A 19,128-nucleotide genomic window follows, 5' to 3' on the forward strand; every position below is an offset into this window, starting at 1 on the left:
AAAAAGGATATTCGAGGCATTGTCCAAGTTCTCAGATTTGTTTGAATTCTCCAGTGATGTTAACCTGGGTTGCGATATTATTGTTCGTTCATACTGCTATCAGCGCCAAGAGAGAGTTGTTCAAGTCTTGTGCTGAATCTGGCTTTTGTCACAGGAATCGACATTATGCCCATGAAGTTACAAAGTTGGGGGATACTTTTGAATCTCCCTATTTTGTCCTTTCGGACTCTATCGATTGCAATCAACTGTCTTGCACGGGTCAAATCGTAAAACAATTGAAAAATACACAGATAATGCTCCCATTTGAGGTTGATATCTTGGAGGAGAGTTTCAGGCTCAGAATTGACGAACTACGATCTGACACCCATTTCCACAAATTGAATTCCTGTAGGTTTAGCGCAGCAAACCTCTCTATGATGCACGGGTCTGCAACATCATCCAAAATATCGTCAACAATGAACGATAAGTCATTGCAAATCTTTTTCAATGATTCTTCCGCAACTATCAATTTCAAACCTTTTAAAATTACGATATTCTATAAAGGAAAGCCTCAGGTAATACTGAATGACAATAACCTTTTCAATATTGAACATTACAGAAAAGAAGAAGAAAACTCTATGTTTGAATTTGAGTCGGATTATGATTTGTTTCACGATTCATTTAAAGATTCTAGGGCTGACTCACTACCGTTGGGGCCAGAATCGATAGGTTTAGATATCAAATTGTTAAACATGAGTCATCTTTATGGTATTCCAGAACACTCTGATCGTCTATCATTAGAAGACACCAGTCAAAGTGATCCCTATAGACTGTACAATGTCGATATATTTGAGTACGAACCATATTCCAAATTACCAATGTACGGATCAATTCCCTTTTTAATAGGACTCAATCCCGAAGTTTCTACAGGTGTATTTTGGGTCAATAGTGCAGATACATGGGTCGACATTAACAAGAAAAAGGATACGTATACTCACTGGATTTCTGAGAATGGTATTTTGGACTTGGTGATAATAGTTCGGCAGAATCCTAAGGAAGTCTCGACTGTTTATTCTTCGCTAACAGGAAGAGTACAATTACCCAGCCAATTTTCACTGGGATATCATCAGTGCAGATGGAATTACAATAGTGAAGATGATGTTCGTGATGTTCATAGTAAAATGGACAAATATGGTATTCCCTATGACACCATCTGGTTAGATATTGAGTATACAGACGAGAAGAAATATTTTACTTGGAAAAGGGAATTGTTCCCTGATCCTAGTGGACTGCTTCAGGAGTTAGATGAAACTAAAAGATCATTAGTGGCCATCATCGATCCCCATATCAAGGTGGGATATGAGGTAAGCGACTACTTGGAATCAAATGGGCTTGTTGTTAGAGAAAAAGACTTTGACACTCCTTATCATGGCCATTGCTGGCCTGGCGAATCTGTTTGGATCGATACTTTCAATCCCAATGCTCAGAGTTATTGGGATACACTGTTCTGTAAGGGTTCGGACTTTGCTGGATCTTCTTCAAACCTGCACGTTTGGAACGATATGAATGAGCCTTCAGTTTTTAATGGCCCTGAAACTACCTTTCCTAAGGATTTAGTTCATTTTGGTAAGTGGGAACACCGGTCAATTCATAACTGGTACGGAAAAAGTTTTCATGAGGCTACCTATTATGCGTTAATTAATAGATCACCAAACCATAGGCCATTTGTTCTTACTAGGTCGTATGCCCCTGGGTCACAAGCTACTGCAGCTATGTGGACCGGAGATAATGCTGCTACTTGGGAATACTTAAAAGTTGCACTGCCCATGATACTCTCTAATGGAATAGCAGGTATGCCATTTGCCGGTGCTGATGTTGGAGGCTTTTTTGGAAACCCATCCAAAGAATTGTTAACCCGATGGTATCAATCTGGCATTTGGTATCCATTCTTCCGAGCTCATGCCCATATAGACTCCCGAAGAAGGGAGCCTTGGATAGCTGGTGAACCTTACACTACAATCATTAGAGATACGGTGAGGTTAAGATATCAGTTGCTACCAGTTTTATACACAGCATTCTATGAGTCGTCCAAGTTAGGTTATCCTGTCCTGAGGCCATTGTTTTATGAAATTCCAGAGAACCAGAAGCTTTACAATATCGATGATCAATTTTTCGTTGGTAGCTCCGGTTTAATGGTGAAACCGGTTACCGAAGAAGGTGCTACTACCGATAGTATTTATCTGCCTGATCCTCAAATTTATTACGATTTCTTCAAACTCGGGACAACTCTGCAAGGTGAAGGAATTCATGAACTAGAAGTTGATTTGACCACCATTCCCGTTTTGGCGCGAGGTGGTTCTATTATCACTCAGAAGCTCAGGTATAGAAGATCGTCTCAGTTAATGAAGCATGATCCGTACACGTTGATGGTCTTTTTGGATTCGGAAGGAACTGCCAAAGGCAAACTTTATATTGACGATGGGACCAGCTTCAATTACCGACTGGGTCATTTCTTGGAAATCAGTTTTCAGTATTCTAACAACATTCTGTCTTCAGAGCTCAAAACTAATATTGCTAGAAAGTTTCAGGATTCATTAGATGACGTTTTGGTTGAGCGGGTAATTATTATTGGGCTACCAGACGACTTTACTTCTGTGAAGGCAAAAGTCACCCAAGGTGAGAAAACGTGGATAAGTAACTGGACGAAGGAGAATGGGTATCTAGTAGTCAAGAACCCCAGAGTTAGCATTTCCCAGAGCTGGGAGATTAATATAGAAGTATGATAGTGATATATTTACATAAACACTACTTTTGATTAATCCATGTTTCAGTTAGTGGCAAGCCAACCCCGAAATGTTGTTGCTACCTGTCAGGTAGAATCCCACAACAGCCCCCATAACCACACTGAGCATGAGCCATAAGTTAAAAGTCATAAATATGAGCATTATGACCAAAGACCAGAATATTTGTATCCCATACAAAATGGAAGCCTTAACTCGAAACTGTTGCAAATCTGAATTGATTAGCGGCCTGTTCAGAGATAAAATTCTGGTGGACCAGGTTGAATAGAAGCTTTTGTAGAATTCGTAGCCTATACCAAAAACAACTATGATGGCACAGCTTAAAAGTAGATCTCGAAGTCCATAAATATGCCATCTGGAAGACAAGACACAGATATCCTCAAATTCCGTGGATAACAGCATGTTCATTTTGCACATGTGTTCAGGCATTGGCATCTCGTGGCCCGACGAAGAGTACGTGCGAGAAGTTTCAATCATACTAGGTGGAAGGCTAGAATCACTGTTTAACAATTGTGCTGTAATTCTTGGAGCTCCAAATTGGTAAGTTTTGTTGCACGAGTGTGGTATAAATAAATCGCACCTTCTGTTGTATTTTTTATCGAAGTTAGACCCCGAGACTTTATCAATAAAAAAAAGTAGCGAATGGCCAGATGCTTATGTATCAGACTAGTTGTCATGTAAATCAAAACTTTACATCAATTGATCATTCAGGTTGGCTGGTTGTTTATAGTCAAAGTAAATGGTAATCAAATTCATTCAATATTTTTTTTTTTTTTGATCCGTTTGACTTTCCTTTGTCGTGTTGGCCAAAGATGACGAATTGTAGAATATACACAGGACTGCCACGAATTTTAATCAACTGGCAAGTAATCTAACTTTTTCAAAGTAAATACCAGCATCTGTTTTCAGTAAATGAGTTTTGTAAACAGAGAACTTTATATTACAAACACGCCGATAAGTAAAAAAAAAGGGAAACATACCAACCAGTGGTACTCAGTTACCTTGCCATATTGCCACTTTTCAGAATAGGATGCCTTTGTCCGGTGGGTTTCTAACCAGCTCAAGAGGTCAATACAATCGATGATCAGAATTTTCAAATTTCGAAGGATGTGCAAGGAAATTATGGTTATCACTTTTAACTATACAATGTGTGTATTGATCTACTAACAGTAGCTATGAAACCTTTACTTTCTGAGTCTTCTAGCAGGAGCCCTAGTTGAAGAAACAGGAACAACTGCAATTGGCAGTTTGAAACCCAATGAGTTGACAAGTTGTTCAGTGTCTGCATCCAAGTGTAACTGGTCCTTGGTGTTGGAAAGGTCCAAAGCAGAAACTTCTGGAACGTATTGGTCTTTTCTCTCTCTCTCCTCTTCTTGCAATTTAAAAGAAATACCTCTAACTGGTCCATTTTGGATTCTGCGCATCAAGTGGGTGGTGTAACCAGCAATCTTATTTCTTAAACGCTTTGACTGAATCTCAGCGACCTCAGCGGTCAGGCGTTTGTTGGTCTCAAAGTCCAAAGTGAGCTTTGGATAATAACGCTCAATCAGAACCTTAGAGGCTCTCTTGACTGTCTTTGTTCTCACGCGTCCCTTTTGAATAGTTAGTATACATCAAGGTAAAGCTTGGAGTACCGCCGCATGTTGCCCTCTATTCTCTCAAAGTTTCCAGAACTTTTGTAACTTTTATCGCCAACTCCATTAGTAAATCATCAGAACGAAAATCGAAACTGGCCTCATAAACTAATGATAACACAATTTTTGAGCTCAACTAATACAGGACGCACTATGCCAACAATCTCCTTCATTTTATAATACATACCATTTTGTTGAATTCTTAGTAGTGAGTTCAAAAGAAAAATTATTTCAATTAATTAGCCTCGTCTTTCTGGTGTACTGATGTGGAAACTGAACACTTGGTGCGCGACAGTACCTAAGTGTTCTAGATATTACATACACGATGTGACTGCTGAATAATTCGCTCACAGTAACAACTGCTGAGGTAACTACATTGAAGTCCAACACGACATCTTACATCTCACCTTGGATAAATAAATGCTCGAAGGACTCCTACAAAAGAGTGATCATATTTGAGACATCAAATGGCGAAGTTTCATTGCGACGTGTGCTCTTCCGATTGCACTAATCGGGTGCGGATACGGTGTGCTGTATGCGAGGAGTACGATCTGTGCGTACCTTGCTTTAGCCAGGGTTCATTTTCCGGTGCTCATAAACCTTACCATGCCTACAGGATTGTCGAACAGAATGCTTATCCAATACTAAGCGAAAGTTGGGGCGCTGATGAAGAGCTGTTACTGATCGAAGGATGCCAAAAATTCGGTTTAGGAAATTGGCATGACATCGCTGACCATATCGGTAATCGCTCCAAGGAAGAAGTCGGACAGCATTATGAAAAATTCTATCTCTATTCGATTGATTATCCACTACCGGACCTGACAAAGGATTTCAAAGATATAACTCCTGAAGTGTTCATACAGCAACGCAAAGCCCGACTTGAACGTAGGAAAAAGCAGCCGTTACCAACACCTAAGAAGCCTTTAGCGTCGGTCCCGTTATGCTCTGATATTCAAGGGTTTATGCCTGGTAGATTAGAATTCGAAGTTGAAGTTGAAAATGATGCTGAACTCACTGTAAAGGATATGGTCTTTGATCCGGATGATCAACCGTTGGATATTGAACTAAAATTGTCCGTTCTGGATATATATAACTCCCGATTGACAACTAGAGCAGAAAGGAAACGAGTCATATTTATCAACGGTTTACTGGAGTATAGAAAGAACGCTAGTATCGATAAAAAACGTACAAAGGAAGAAAAAGATCTTTACAATCAGTTAAAGCCATTTGTAAGGGTACTAACCCCAGTTGACTTTGAAGAGTTTACGGAAGACATGCTAGCTGAGTTGCGATGTAGAAATAAGATTCAACAACTACAAGAGTGGCGCAAAAACGGATTGACTACGATGGAGCAGGGTATCCGTTATGAAAAGGAAAAAATCTCCCGACAGGTTCAACTTCAAAGGTTTAACATCACTGCAGGCAGTGCTAGGCATCCTAACAGCTATCAACAACTGAATAACTCTTATGGGAGAAGGTCGCATGCTAACTCGCCTGTCCCTTACGAAATAGCAAATAATGAGCCGAAAAGATCCTCCAAAACCATGGTACCATTGGATATATCCCACGCGGCTGATTATGAGTTGTTATCTGACGAAGAGAAGATCCTCTGCTCGACATTGCGGTTGCTTCCAAAACCATACCTAGTTATCAAGGAGACTTTATTTCGAGAACTTATTAGATGTGGCGGTGTCTTAAAGAAACGGACAGCGAGGGAACTGTTAAAGATCGACGTGAACAAAACTTCTAAAATTTATGAATTTTTTGTTCAACAAAAATGGTGTAACATCAATAGTGCAAGCTAATGATTACTGATACACTTTCACTCAGTGAATAGTATACGTGTGGTTTTTTTCGTCACTAATTATGCGGAGGTATTTTGTTTTTCACTTTATTTCTCGTACCAGAAGTGAAATTCAATTACTCTAATTGCTTGAATCACAATTCCATTCACTCAGTTACGTTTTCTTCACCGGTTGTTTTTGTTCGGCTTGGGGTGACATCTATTTCTTAGATTGAATTCTCCATGTTGGTCGGGTACTACACATAATACATAATATTTTGACAAGAAGAAGTAAAAGAGAATAACAGAACCGAATGAGAATATGAAGAGCTTAGCTCTTCAGTTTCAATTGCTAGGTGGATGAAGCTCGGCCACAGACTACGGAGGCACATGTACAGCCAACTTATATTCAAACAAATGACTACTTCTTCACTACCATTTTTCCCACTATATGTTCATTGATGTATATATATTTAGTGTCTTAGTAGGGAAGTTGCCTTTGAAGCATTGAAAGCGATAAGCTGTGCATTCACTGGAAAGAGTTTTCCCAAAAAAGAGGCAAACGGCCGATGTGATAGGAATGTTACAATGGCTTATCATTAGCAACTGAAAATTAATATACTATCTGTTTCAGTTGCCAGTTTTGAGCTATCGCAGAGACAGGACATCAATCAACTGAGATCAAAACTGGCTTAATTAGTAGAAAGGCGTATCTTTCCCTCCTTCCAAACATCTGGGCTGATTCTTTAGATCTCATTCCGGAGGCTTTATTTACAGCAAAGACTGATACGACTATATCATTAATGTTAGGCATCTATCTAGTAGTAGACCAATTATCAATACTAGAGCACAGAGCGGTCTCAGTACAGGAGTGTCCTGGATATACAGGTAAGTCATTGTTAATTATTTGGGAGGAAACACAATATGTTATTGTATGCATGAAGATTTGGCTCTGTATATACGCTTCATCATGACAGCAGAAACTATTGCGATCTTATTCTACTGGTCCTCCTTAATTGACGTCTCATAAGTCATGTGGTCATCTAAGTAAAAAGGCTCAGTCATGGCTTCAATAAAACACCATAAACCAACATGCTGAATTCAAAAAAGAAAGGCTATCACACAGAACATTTGCATTTCTTTACTAATTGTTGTAGTAAAACAGCTCTTGTATCATTTTCTTCGTTTCTACATGCTTCCAAAAGTTTGGTTAAAAACTCAACATAGCCATTTCTAGTTGAGGGCTCATCTAGCTTTAGATAATTCTTGACAGACAGCTGCAGCTTGATTGGAAACTCTGGTGACGAAATAGACAAATATCGCAATGGAAGCGCTAAAGCAATAACAATATACTCCGAACATTTGGGATCCAATGAGGACATGTGAGTTACAATCGAGGAAACAAGGTAATCTCTGTCAAGAACTTCAAAGCCGTCAACAATTGAAATAAACTTTTTCACCAATGATAGAGTGTATCCCTTAGAGTTTCTCTTTGTTCCCGTCAATGTATCTACAGCTATTCGAAAAACGGCGAGGGCTACATCACCCTTAAGAGCAGGGTTAGAATCGGGATCTCCCAGCATGTCGATGTCTGTTTCGGGCAAATTGTTTAGCTCAACAGTGCCTGAAGATTGAAAATTCCCAGTAGACATGTCTTCATGTAGTTGAATTCTCTCATTGATTTGTCTCTGTTCATTTTCCTTCTTGATTTCATCAAGCTCTTCTTGTTCAATTTGTAGAGCGGCACTGTTGAGTCCTAATATTTTTCTTCGTAAAAGCAACTTCGATATATAGCTCAATTCGAATACGAAATAATTTAGCCACAGCTTGTCCTGTTCAGAGTTGAATCTAAGAGCTCTCTGCAACAGGATTCGGGCGTTCTTGGCGTCGGCGTTCTCTTCAAACTCAAATTTAGCAGCGGAAATCCACAAATCGGTATCAGTTGGATGTAACTGTAGCATTTTGTTGTATATTTGCTCAACGACATTGATACTACCAAGTTCCTTAGCGTATTGCAAATATAAGGACCACAATTGTAGATCACCATGAAATTTTCTAACGGCCCTTTGAAAAATGAAAAGAATTTTCCTTTGGCCGCTCCAATCACTGATCGATTGACTCATATCAACTATCCCTGTTGGCGATAACCTCTCAATCCGCTTTCTCCTAAGATTATCTAAACTCATTTCGTACTGAATGTACTTAATAAAGTCTGCACTCTTGCTAGCTCTACCTGCAATTCTATGTTCAAATTCAGTTCTCCTTCTCATTATTTTGTTTATTTCTGCTTTTGAAAAAACATTCTTTCTCTCTAGATCCTCAAGCTCTGGGACCGTCTGCTCCAAAAAGTATCTTACATTTTCTGCCATGTCTTATTTTTTGATAGAAACAAGAAGCTGGATCTTAGGAAAAAAAAAAATAAAATAAGAAAGCTAGTGGGCTTGCGCACGTGAATAGTCATGTGGCTCAGTAAGATCGTGCTTTGATTAATGATAACAAAATACATTCTCTCCAATTCTAATCACTCGGTTGCAGTATGTTGTTGAAGATGCCTACCACGTCTGTAGGGTGTCTCTTATTTGCATGCTATCACGTTGCGAAGTAGCTACTTTTACGGATAAGATGACAGAAATCCACTTCGTTGATATATAGCTAATACTTAACAACGATTAACGAAAGGAATTATAGAGGACAGTTAAAGTAATAAAAGCAAAATCCAACCTGATGCCTAATGAACGTGGACATGCCAGAAATTAAACTGTGTTCCATCCTGAGTTATTCTTTGGTGTACCTTTCAATTCCCCCTGAGTTGCTACGCCTTCTCGCATTCTTTTCTATTTCGGTTCAACTACCAGTAACGCTTACATAAGTCTAACGATAAGATAAGGATCAATTTGGGAAGCTTAAAGAAAGTACCTTAAAGGGGCAGGGCCATCTAGCACTTTACCGATACCATCAATTGAAGCAAAACACACAGCCAAATTTCTGTAATTATCTTTTCCATTTGGAGCTGGCGTTTGTTTCTGTCTTTACGATTGTTTGATTTTTCTTTAACTACTATATAAAGCGTTGCAATTCCCCTCAAGGGGAAAAAAAAAGAAGTGTGACTTAACCCCAAAATATGATCAATTCTCATTTTATTACACAACATCATACTTCCTCTTTACAACAAAATACAAAGTCAAGTAGCTGGACAAATAACAATATGGAGGAATCTACAGAATTTGATCCATTCAAAGTGAATACCTCCCTTTGGAACACACTACCTGCAACGACTTTGAGTAGCAATGTTGGTCTCAATAACCACAATGGAAGGCGAGGGTCCCTGATTGACAACATCAAGTCGCCAACATTGCCTGGTACTTCCTATATGACTTCTCCGACCTCCGTAAATTCGGAACTCGGCAATCCAATAGGCCTGAGAAGAGCCTCATACACGTCGGATACTATTTGGGAAACAGACACCAGTAATTTTAACGATCAGAATAATAATAACAGTTGGTCCTTAGGGTCCTTTCCTGCACCACCATTTTCAGCGCCTTCACTCACCCACGCTGCTAATGGCAATTACGAATTTCGTCGACATTCTTACTCTAACGACTGGTCGTATGAGGTGCCTCGCAATGAAATTAATCATGTTATGGAATTCGCCGAATCTTATTTCGGTGATACGTTTACAATGAATGACAAACACATTCGACTACATCCAATGTTATCTGAAACTGATGAACTCTCATCATTCAGATCTTTAGATCTTCCAAGTATCATGGTTTCTAATAACGACCAGGTTCAAGAGTTAGGCCCGGAACTAAGTCTGATACTAATCGGCTTCAAGAATGGAAGAGCTGATATATTCTATTTCGAAGACAGCAATATTCGTCCTTCTCTCAACGATTTGGTAATAGTGGAAGCAGATAGAGGTCGTGACTTGGGCAAAGTACTTAAAGTTGGAATAGATCTTTTTCAAGCTAGAGTATTCAAGTACAAACAATTCAGGGTGCAACAGGCAGCATTAATCAGTGACAAGGATAATTCTCATCAAACATCCAACTCAAACTTTTTCTTCCCCAAGCAGGTGGTTAAGTTTGCCAGCAATTCAGAAATCTCACAACTGTTAAGCAAGTCTGTAGATGAAGAAAAAGCAAAAAACGTGTGCCTACTTAAAATTGTTTCTCATAATTTGCAAATGTCTGTTGTGGATGCCGAATACCAGTGGGATCGACGCAAGCTTACTTTCTATTACCATGCTTCCCACAGAATTGATTTCAGAGATCTCGTACGGGAACTATTTCGTGTTTACAAAACTAGAATATGGATGTGTGCAGTTAACCTGGAAGTTGCTGCTTGATATTAGGATACGATTGATTATGTTAGACATTATTTGAGACTATTATTTTCTCGCCACAAAAATAGCGGTGCAGATAAGTAGAGTAAAGGGTATATGGTTTTTTTTACAGTAGGATATGTTGAAGTTTGATTTTTTGTATCTCTGTCTTCTTTATTCGCGCGCCTCTTTAGCTTTCGCTGCTCAGACGTGCAAGCTACTTTTCCAATTTCTAATGCCCATAACCCAAATGATGGTACTAAGAGGGTTGCAAGTTGGCTTTAGAGAATACTCAACATCTCTTGTCAATGCGATTTCAAATGCTCCAACCTACTTACTCAGTACTGTCCGTTCGTTTCCTTCTTTAGAACCTCACACTGTATTGCCTATATCAACAGAATTTTTGAACAGTCCACTTAGGAGGGATTTGCTATGGAAAGCAGTAGTGATGGAATTTGACAACATACGTGTAGGTGCTTCGAATCCACCTGGTAGGGGTGAACATAAGTTCTCCAGGAGAAAATTACGCCCCCAAAAAGGGTCTGGAAGGGCTCGTGTAGGAGATGCCAACTCTCCGACGAGACACAATGGAGCTAGAGCGCTAGCTAGAAATGCGCCTAATGATTTCTCTACTGATTTACCGTTTAAAGTTTATGCTAGGGCTTACAGAATAGCTTTAAGCAGTTTTTACATCAAGGGGCATTTACATATCATTGGAGGTTGTTCATCACTCATCCCTTTCAATCGAGGTGATCAAAATATACTCGAGCTCTCTACCGACAAAAAAGAGGCCCTGGAAATTTTCCAGGCAATTCACAATCTAAAAGGACTGAATATTCTGTTCATCTCTGATAGCTTAAATAACTCACAGAATCTGAACAAAGCCATTCAGGCTTTAAACGATGACCAGATCAGCCTGTTGGATAAAGAAAATGTTGAGGTTAGGCATTTATTGAAAGCTAATAGAGTGTTCATTGATCAGGCATCACTGCAGTTTTTCGCGAAGGAGTTTGCTGGCTGATGCATTTTTGTATATAGTTACGCTATGTAAATAGTCAAAATAGATTCGCTCCACTGTTTAAGGGTCAAAAATTACCTCTCCAAATAGAAGGAGGCTAGAATTTAAACTACCGATAACCATGTTCGAAGAAACGTTGGAAGGCTCAGCCAGATTCTTGACAAGCTCGACAAATTGTTTCTTAAGACTAAAAACTCACTCATACATTCTAGGGCTCAACCCTAATGTACAATAATTGCACGTGCACAGAGAATTTACACCCTCACATAATCTCACTGTTTTTCGAATACGAAAAAAATTCGTTTTCTAACTTCTCTTCACTACAGCAACATGGCTAACTCATCTCTAGTTGTTCAAGAGGCTAATAGTTTCCAGCATATTCTGCGTTTGCTGAACACCAATGTTGATGGTAGAATCAAGATCATGTACGCTTTGACCACCATTCGTGGTGTGGGTCGTCGATACTCTAACTTGGTTTGTAAGAAAGCTGATGTTGATTTGAACAAGCGTGCTGGTGAGTTGACTCAAGAAGAATTGGAGAGGGTCGTCACCATTATGCAAAACCCAACTCAGTATAAGATTCCTGCCTGGTTCCTCAACAGACAGAGAGACACTGTTGATGGTAAGGACTATCACACTCTTGCCAACAGTTTGGAGTCCAAATACCGTGATGATATTGAAAGATTGAAGAAGATCAGGGCTCATAGAGGTATCCGTCATGCATGGGGTCTTAAGGTCAGAGGCCAACATACTAAGACTACTTCTCGAGGTAAGTTTATTGGTAGAAACTAGGTACACTAGGTAATTTCCTATTGTATAGATCGTGAATACGAATACACTAAGATAGTAATTTGCACACCGTTACGTAATTTATGATTCTATGTTGGCCTACATTCTCCTCGTCAAGAGCTATGTAAACTTAGAAGTTGCTTGACACATTCTTCGTCTTCGTCTCTGCTAATTTTGATACTTGGTGCTGAGTTCGACTTGTTGAGTTCGCTTCTAGATTTGTCTTGAAGGACTAATTGTTTGGACGGTGTCTTGGCGTTATCCAAACCTCGTTTAAAATCGAAGTTTTGTTGACTAACTTTCATGATCGGTTTGTTCAGAAATTCAGCGTCCATTCTTTCACTCACATGCACTAGGTTTCGGTTGGCAGATCCAGAACCAGAACTGAACGGTGATGAGGATTTTCTTGGACGTGGTCCAGTTGCTTGCAGTCTGAAAGTCATAGTTGATCCGAAATCATTAGTGATTGATGACCTAGAGATTAGTTGCTTGATTGGGGTGGAAACAACTGCAGATGTGTTTAGCCAAGTACCTTGAGGAGGAAAATGAGAGGGACTCTGGCTTTGATCAGAATTTGGGATAGAGTTGTGAACTTGACCATTATCTGAATCTGTGAAGTAAGAATTCGAACGTAAAGGGGAGGTTGTAAAATGCAACTGCTGGGAAATCGGTTGAGGTATAACAGGATCTAGAAGTATTTCTTGTTTTGCTTGATTATGCTTGCGCATCGATTGCCTTCTATTTTGAAACCAAACTTGAACAGCTTTATCAGTCATGTTGACTCGCCTGGAAATCTCCTTTCTTCGAGCTCTGTTTGGAGTACTCCCTTTTGAAAACTCTTCCTTAAGAATGAATAGTTCAGCGGGCGACGTTCTTCTTCTCTTCCTTCGGGCAAGTTGTGCATTATCTATGGTAGGTTCTTGTAGAGGAAATGTCTCCGGAGAATGGGAAATGAATGCAAATAATTTTGTATTCTGTGGAGTCTTCTTTGCGGAAGAATCTAGACTCGTAACAGAAAGCGTTTTCGGTACAGATATAGATTCAGGTGTATGCTGGAAAGAAGGATTGGTCACTCTGGAAAAAACCGGAGTGCCAAATGTTGGGTCAGGTTTGCCTTGCATCGCCACAACGTTACTATCCAACGGACCGAAAGGCGGAAGTGTGTGAACATCTTTTCGTGAAATGCTAGCAGGACTTAACTGATGAGACATTAACGGAGAACCAGGCCGGCTTGTACTTCGAGTTCTCTCATGGCCCAACTGGTTACGAAGAGGTGATTCATTCAATATTGCAGATAGTGGTGGCAGTTCAAACTTGTTAACAGTAGGTAACAGCGATACCATTTGCTCTATAGATTGGGTAAATTCAAATTTGTACAAATGAGTAACGCTACGAGCGTTCTTTTATTTATGATGCAAAGTATTAACCAAAGGTCAATATTAATAATTTGAAGTAGGTGTTTCCGTTTTAGGTATCAAAAGCTGATTTTTATTTGCTATTGTTGATTTACGTTGGAAAACTGACCGCGTTTTGTGTTTACTTTTTAGGCTAACGGGAAGTGAGCCCCTTTCCCAGGTTGCAGAACCTGTGAACGAGCGAGCGACTACATTCCTTGAAATACTTTCTGTCAAGCATTTAATATAATGTTTCAGGGGAGCTCAGTTATCCCTACGACAATACTTCAGTATCGTCACCGTTAACTCTATACTTTAAAAATTAACTACTTCTTTTTTTTTGTATTTTTGTTAATGAGGGTGGAGACGTGTTTCAATTGCTGATAGTAAATACAGTGTTGAAAGTCATGCATGAGATTGATATTCAGTGACTAAATCTTTTCGTTAAAGAATTAATCTTAACAACAGCAAATTTCAGATTGTCCTAGGAAATCTATGGATTCGAAATTGTGCACTATTCATAACATTTGTGTACCAATGGTTTCTATGAACACGAACCTGACTGAAGCACAGACTATGATAGAAATTCTGTCTCAAAGTAATACTGTGAAGTTATACTTATCAGATTCAAACTATAAATTCCATCATTCATAAGTTTCCAGTTCTTTTACATTCATATAAGGCCAAGAAAAAAAGGTTGGCAGCACTTTGAGTATTCGAAGGCAGAGACTTGCACTTTTTATCGCAATCTTCCGAAAAACAAAAACACATTTCACCTTGCTTATAGAAGCTTATAGTTTTACTTGAATTCAAACATTTTAGTCATTGGTTACTATACCATTCCCATGAAGTACAAGATCTAGATCTGGACAGAACACAATATACATTTGATGTACAGAGGTGCTAGATTTGCTCATTTATCTCATCCCCTCTCTTCGCACCCCTTCGCTCCTCTTTTCTCCCCTCTTGCTGCTGAATCATGATCACCTTCATCAGTTACCCTCCTTATTATTTGTATAAATTAATTGAAGATGGCAAGTACTTTGATTGCTTGAAACAACAAACACGCGTACAAAGAAAACTTCAAGAAAATGGTGTTTCAAGTAAATGTTCCTGTGGGCGAAGCTAGAAAGGGTGAAACAGCTCCCAGAAGATACTACAAGGTTAAAGATGCAGCGGTGCTCAAACCGAGTGACTGTAACCCGAAAACTGAAACTGTTTACGATTACTTGGTTGAAATGTTTGAACGACATGAAGACAACAAGGCTATGGCTTGGAGGGATCTCGTTGATATTCATACTGAGAAGAAGAAGGTCAACAAAATGATTGATGGTGAGCTAAAAAATATTGAAAAAGAATGGCAATATTACGAATTAAGTGATTACAAATTTATCACTTACAAAGAGCTGAAATCGATAATTTTTGAATATGGCCGGGGCCTTGTGGAATTAGGTATCAAGCCGAATCAGGAGGAACGGCTGCATATATATGCTTCAACATCACACAAGTGGTTCCAAACATATTTGGCAACTCAAACTCAAAACATTCCAATAGTAACTGCGTATGACACCCTCGGTGAAAGTGGTTTAACTCATTCTTTAGTGCAGACAGGTTCTGTGGCGATTTTCACCAACAATGACCTTCTTCACACTCTCATCAACCCGTTGAAGAAAGCGGTTTCGGTGCGTTTTATTATCCACACTGAAAAACTTGATTCCAGTGACAAGAGATATGGTGGAAAACTTTACCAGGATGCTCAAGTCGCAATTGATGAGATCAAGAGAACTCATCCCGATATCAAGTTCATCTCATATGATGAAATAGTTGCCTTAGGCCGAGGCTCCAAGTTGAATGCTATTCCTCCCAAAGCTGATGACCTTTCGTGTATTATGTACACATCAGGATCTACAGGCACTCCCAAAGGTGTGGTTTTAAGTCATAGAAACGTACTTGCCGGTATTGGTGGTGCCTCCACTTTAGTTCCTAGAAGCCTAATTAATGGGAAAGACCGAATCATTGCATTTCTTCCATTGGCCCATATTTTTGAGTTAGTATTTGAATTGATCTCCTTGTGGTGGGGTGGATGTTTAGGGTATGCTAACGTGAAGACTTTGACTGATGCTTCCATCCGAAATTGCCAATCCGACCTGAAGGCCTTCAAACCAACGATCATGGTTGGTGTTGCTGCTGTTTGGGAGTCGGTTAGAAAAGGTATTCTTGATCAGCTGAACAAATCCCCTTTTCTATTACAAAAAGTATTTTGGGGAGCCTACAAAAGCAAACAAGCAATGAAGTACTGCCATATTCCTGGCACTTCAATTATTGATGCGGTAATTTTTCGCAAGGTAAAGGCTGCTACTGGTGGTGAAATTCGCCTTCTGCTTAACGGTGGATCACCCATTTCTGCGGATACCCAACGATTTATCACAAACCTTCTTGCTCCCATGCTCTTAGGTTACGGTTTAACAGAGACAGTTGCTAATACATGTATCACGGATATCGACAACTTTGAGTTTGATGTTGCCGGTGCATTGACTGGCGCTGTTACCGTCAAATTAATAGACGTTCCAGAAGCTGGTTATTTTGCAAAGAATAACCAAGGAGAAGTGTTGATTCAGGGAGCATGTGTTACAAAAGAGTACTATAAGAATGAGCAAGAAACTGCAAGTGTTTTTGATTACGAAAAAGGTTGGTTCAGTACTGGTGATATTGGAGAATGGACGTCGTCGGGGCAGCTAAAAGTAATAGACCGTAAGAAAAATCTGATTAAAACACTGAATGGTGAGTATATCGCTTTGGAAAAGATAGAGTCCGTATATCGATCTAACAGCTATATTCATAATGTTTGCTGCTATGCTGATCAGAATAAATCCAAACCAGTAGCAATCGCTGTTCCAAACGAGACCACGTTGCGCAAGCTTGCTGTTCAACTGAAGCTAGCAAGCGCTGTTGATGAGGTCGACTTAGCAAAGGTAGTCCACGATTCTAAATTGATCTCCAAAGTACACCAATCTCTTCTGGAGACGGCTAAGCAGCAAGGTCTAACTGGAATAGAATTGATTCAGGGTGTCGTTATTTTGGATGAAGAATGGACTCCTCAGAATGGGTTTGTAACCTCAGCTCAAAAATTGCAACGCAAGAAAATTTTGGAGAGTGTCAAGGATCGTGTCGATGAAGTATATAGGCAAAACAGTTGAGCGAGCAGCCGATTGAAGTTTTCTACGGACAGAATCTTCTAGTTTTATAGATTACTATTGACACGATTTCACCGTTTTTTTTTCTACTTGCTTGCTTGGTTCCTTGCTGACTATGACTACCTTGGTTACTTTCTACCTTGCTTTTCATTCATAGCTTCCAACGTACTACGTAGTTCAATTGTACTTTTTCATTTGTGAGATAACAAGACCATTGAAAACCAAGTGATTATCGAGATAAAGATGATGACCACTGTTCGGTACCACATGATACTCACTTGAATCGTTACTGACTTTATTCATCAGTTCGTGACATCTACGCCCACCATGAACATCCATCCAGTCATCTTCACCATAAATCCAACATACTTCACACTTCAACTTTTGAATTGCATCTCTTAAAGGGTATCTGGGAATGCCTCCTGCCGCAAGCAGATAGTTGAGAACATACTCTCCGGACCCAGGGGCATTGAAAATGCCGTAAGCGTACCTGTGCAAAGCCTCCTGTTCAGACGGGGTCAGACGGGCAAACCGACGGGAAGTCCAGCCACTTACCAGCATGCTTCCTAGTATACTAGCGTATCTGACAATGAAAAAGGGAGAAACATTTTTGTTCCAGAGATAATTGAACCAAGTGGGAACTGGAATATCTGATTCGGGTGCTGATATACCAGCAGGCGAACACATGACCAAACGATCAAAAAACTCCGGATGGTGCATGTTGAATAACGCGCAAAGGTACGCTCCCATCGAATGAGCTACGACAAGAGTATCATCTCTCGGGGATGATACTCTCTTTTCGAACCATTGGCGGAGAGTGTCTGTAAACCACTCTGTCACCACAGATGACGTTAAAGATTCTGAACATGGAAATTGAGGGCGAGATGAACATCCGTACCCATACAAGTCAATGGCGTGAATCATCCAACCATTTGAACAGCCATACTCAGATATTCTGTCAAGATTCTTGAGAAAGAAACCCAAACCGGCACCATAACCATGCACGAGCACCAAATGCTTTAGGTTCGGGTCATCGTGGCTTTTCCCCTTTGGGTAGATGCATAACTCATTGATAAAACCCGTTTCAGAAGGTATTCTGTAGACAGGAACTTTCAAAATCTGAACTTTGCGAGTGTCATCTCCGTCAGGGAAAAATGAAAGTAGTGAGAGAAGCTCATGTTGAAATTTGTCTAGCTGTAAACGGTCTTTATAATCGGATAACGAATCGATAAAAGAACGAGGAAATGAGTTTGAAAATATTTTTGTCAAGGGCACACCAGCCGGCGCTGTACTGCGCCGATAGGACGATCTGTACAATCTCGGTAGTGTGCCACAACGCATCCTTAACTATTTACTAGTTCAATGATAGATAGTATACTCCACTACCCAGTGAATTGTAGACAGTTCGCGATCAATAGTACAATTGTATCTGATTCGCGAACAACAATTAAAGAAGAGGTTGGATTTTTAAACAAATAAGAACTTGCTCCTCTCAATTTTCAAACGATAAACGGAAAAAAAAAGCCTCATCTACTATATTATTCTTTAGCTGCTTTACGTTCACCATTGAGAGAAGATTAAAAAAAGTTTAGAATCATCATTGAACGTAATCATTCGTTGCTTGGTCATCACTTTTTTCTACTCGATTCGAGGGCGCGAAGAGAAGACGATTATGTAAGTATAGAAGCAAGTATATTAAATTCAACTTAATCTACTTCAATTCATATTGAACTGATGCATTTCGTCACTTATCCAATATTACTCTAATTATAGATCACTATTCAGTAACCGTTAGTCTCAATCGGAGGATACGATCTATTGTTTACTTTTTTTCCATGAATAAGTAGCGGTCAAACTTCGAGGTGGTAAATATAATAATATCACTGTGTCCAGTACTTTATTCAAAAACTAATGTATTTAGTCGTTATACATATCTGTCACTTTCCGTATTGTGGTCCTATGAATTAACCATTTAAAAATATTGCTATTAATGATTATGTTAGGTGGATTAATGTTGTCATTAGTACATATATTCGTATTTTAACTTAATTACTCATTAATTAAGTGTAGAATGTCATTTCACTGGATTTAACTTGCTTTGTAAGTACGAAACAATGCTCGATCAATAATCAAACAGTTTAGTTCAGAGATTAGATTCAAATATAATTCTAAATTTATAGTATCAGAAATATATATTAAGGACAGTGTTAAT

At 39.4% G+C, this 19,128-nt stretch overlaps 11 protein-coding genes across 11 annotated transcripts; 6 read left to right on the forward strand and 5 right to left on the reverse strand.

Annotated features, from left to right (window-relative positions):
* Positions 1 to 56: 56 nt before the first annotated feature.
* Positions 57 to 2,762, forward strand: PAS_chr2-1_0778 (Glucosidase II catalytic subunit required for normal cell wall synthesis; the record flags this gene model as incomplete). The annotated part of the gene is made up of 1 exon (XM_002491669.1): positions 57 to 2,762. The coding sequence occupies one exon, from the start codon at positions 57 to 59 to the stop codon at positions 2,760 to 2,762; it is 2,706 nt and encodes a 901-aa protein (XP_002491714.1).
* A 48-nt stretch (positions 2,763 to 2,810) lies between these two features.
* Positions 2,811 to 3,257, reverse strand: PAS_chr2-1_0889 (uncharacterized protein; the record flags this gene model as incomplete). Its single annotated transcript, XM_002491670.1, has 1 exon — positions 2,811 to 3,257. One exon carries the CDS (start codon positions 3,255 to 3,257, stop codon positions 2,811 to 2,813), a length of 447 nt encoding a protein of 148 aa, XP_002491715.1.
* A 707-nt stretch (positions 3,258 to 3,964) lies between these two features.
* On the reverse strand, positions 3,965 to 4,604 carry PAS_chr2-1_0779 (40S ribosomal protein S17; the record flags this gene model as incomplete). Its single annotated transcript, XM_002491671.1, has 2 exons — positions 3,965 to 4,372; positions 4,602 to 4,604. 2 exons carry the CDS (start codon positions 4,602 to 4,604, stop codon positions 3,965 to 3,967), a joined length of 411 nt encoding a protein of 136 aa, XP_002491716.1.
* Positions 4,605 to 4,881: 277 nt separating this feature from the next.
* Positions 4,882 to 6,219, forward strand: PAS_chr2-1_0780 (uncharacterized protein; the record flags this gene model as incomplete). The annotated part of the gene is made up of 1 exon (XM_002491672.1): positions 4,882 to 6,219. One exon carries the CDS (start codon positions 4,882 to 4,884, stop codon positions 6,217 to 6,219), a length of 1,338 nt encoding a protein of 445 aa, XP_002491717.1.
* Positions 6,220 to 7,315: 1,096 nt separating this feature from the next.
* On the reverse strand, positions 7,316 to 8,566 carry PAS_chr2-1_0781 (Nucleolar protein, component of the small subunit (SSU) processome; the record flags this gene model as incomplete). The annotated part of the gene is made up of 1 exon (XM_002491673.1): positions 7,316 to 8,566. One exon carries the CDS (start codon positions 8,564 to 8,566, stop codon positions 7,316 to 7,318), a length of 1,251 nt encoding a protein of 416 aa, XP_002491718.1.
* A 752-nt stretch (positions 8,567 to 9,318) lies between these two features.
* On the forward strand, positions 9,319 to 10,545 carry PAS_chr2-1_0782 (uncharacterized protein; the record flags this gene model as incomplete). Its single annotated transcript, XM_002491674.1, has 1 exon — positions 9,319 to 10,545. The coding sequence occupies one exon, from the start codon at positions 9,319 to 9,321 to the stop codon at positions 10,543 to 10,545; it is 1,227 nt and encodes a 408-aa protein (XP_002491719.1).
* A 211-nt stretch (positions 10,546 to 10,756) lies between these two features.
* On the forward strand, positions 10,757 to 11,542 carry PAS_chr2-1_0890 (uncharacterized protein; the record flags this gene model as incomplete). The annotated part of the gene is made up of 1 exon (XM_002491675.1): positions 10,757 to 11,542. The coding sequence occupies one exon, from the start codon at positions 10,757 to 10,759 to the stop codon at positions 11,540 to 11,542; it is 786 nt and encodes a 261-aa protein (XP_002491720.1).
* A 327-nt stretch (positions 11,543 to 11,869) lies between these two features.
* On the forward strand, positions 11,870 to 12,331 carry PAS_chr2-1_0783 (40S ribosomal protein S18; the record flags this gene model as incomplete). The annotated part of the gene is made up of 1 exon (XM_002491676.1): positions 11,870 to 12,331. One exon carries the CDS (start codon positions 11,870 to 11,872, stop codon positions 12,329 to 12,331), a length of 462 nt encoding a protein of 153 aa, XP_002491721.1.
* Positions 12,332 to 12,441: 110 nt separating this feature from the next.
* PAS_chr2-1_0784 (Homeodomain-containing transcriptional repressor) lies at positions 12,442 to 13,671 on the reverse strand (the record flags this gene model as incomplete). The annotated part of the gene is made up of 1 exon (XM_002491677.1): positions 12,442 to 13,671. One exon carries the CDS (start codon positions 13,669 to 13,671, stop codon positions 12,442 to 12,444), a length of 1,230 nt encoding a protein of 409 aa, XP_002491722.1.
* Positions 13,672 to 14,813: 1,142 nt separating this feature from the next.
* PAS_chr2-1_0785 (uncharacterized protein) lies at positions 14,814 to 16,919 on the forward strand (the record flags this gene model as incomplete). Its single annotated transcript, XM_002491678.1, has 1 exon — positions 14,814 to 16,919. The coding sequence occupies one exon, from the start codon at positions 14,814 to 14,816 to the stop codon at positions 16,917 to 16,919; it is 2,106 nt and encodes a 701-aa protein (XP_002491723.1).
* A 174-nt stretch (positions 16,920 to 17,093) lies between these two features.
* Positions 17,094 to 18,257, reverse strand: PAS_chr2-1_0786 (uncharacterized protein; the record flags this gene model as incomplete). Its single annotated transcript, XM_002491679.1, has 1 exon — positions 17,094 to 18,257. One exon carries the CDS (start codon positions 18,255 to 18,257, stop codon positions 17,094 to 17,096), a length of 1,164 nt encoding a protein of 387 aa, XP_002491724.1.
* Between the last annotated feature and the right edge of the window lie 871 nt (positions 18,258 to 19,128).

This window comes from Komagataella phaffii, chromosome 2 (assembly GCF_000027005.1).
Source record: "Komagataella phaffii GS115 chromosome 2, complete sequence".
Classification (NCBI taxonomy): Eukaryota; Fungi; Ascomycota; class Pichiomycetes; order Pichiales; family Pichiaceae; genus Komagataella; species Komagataella phaffii.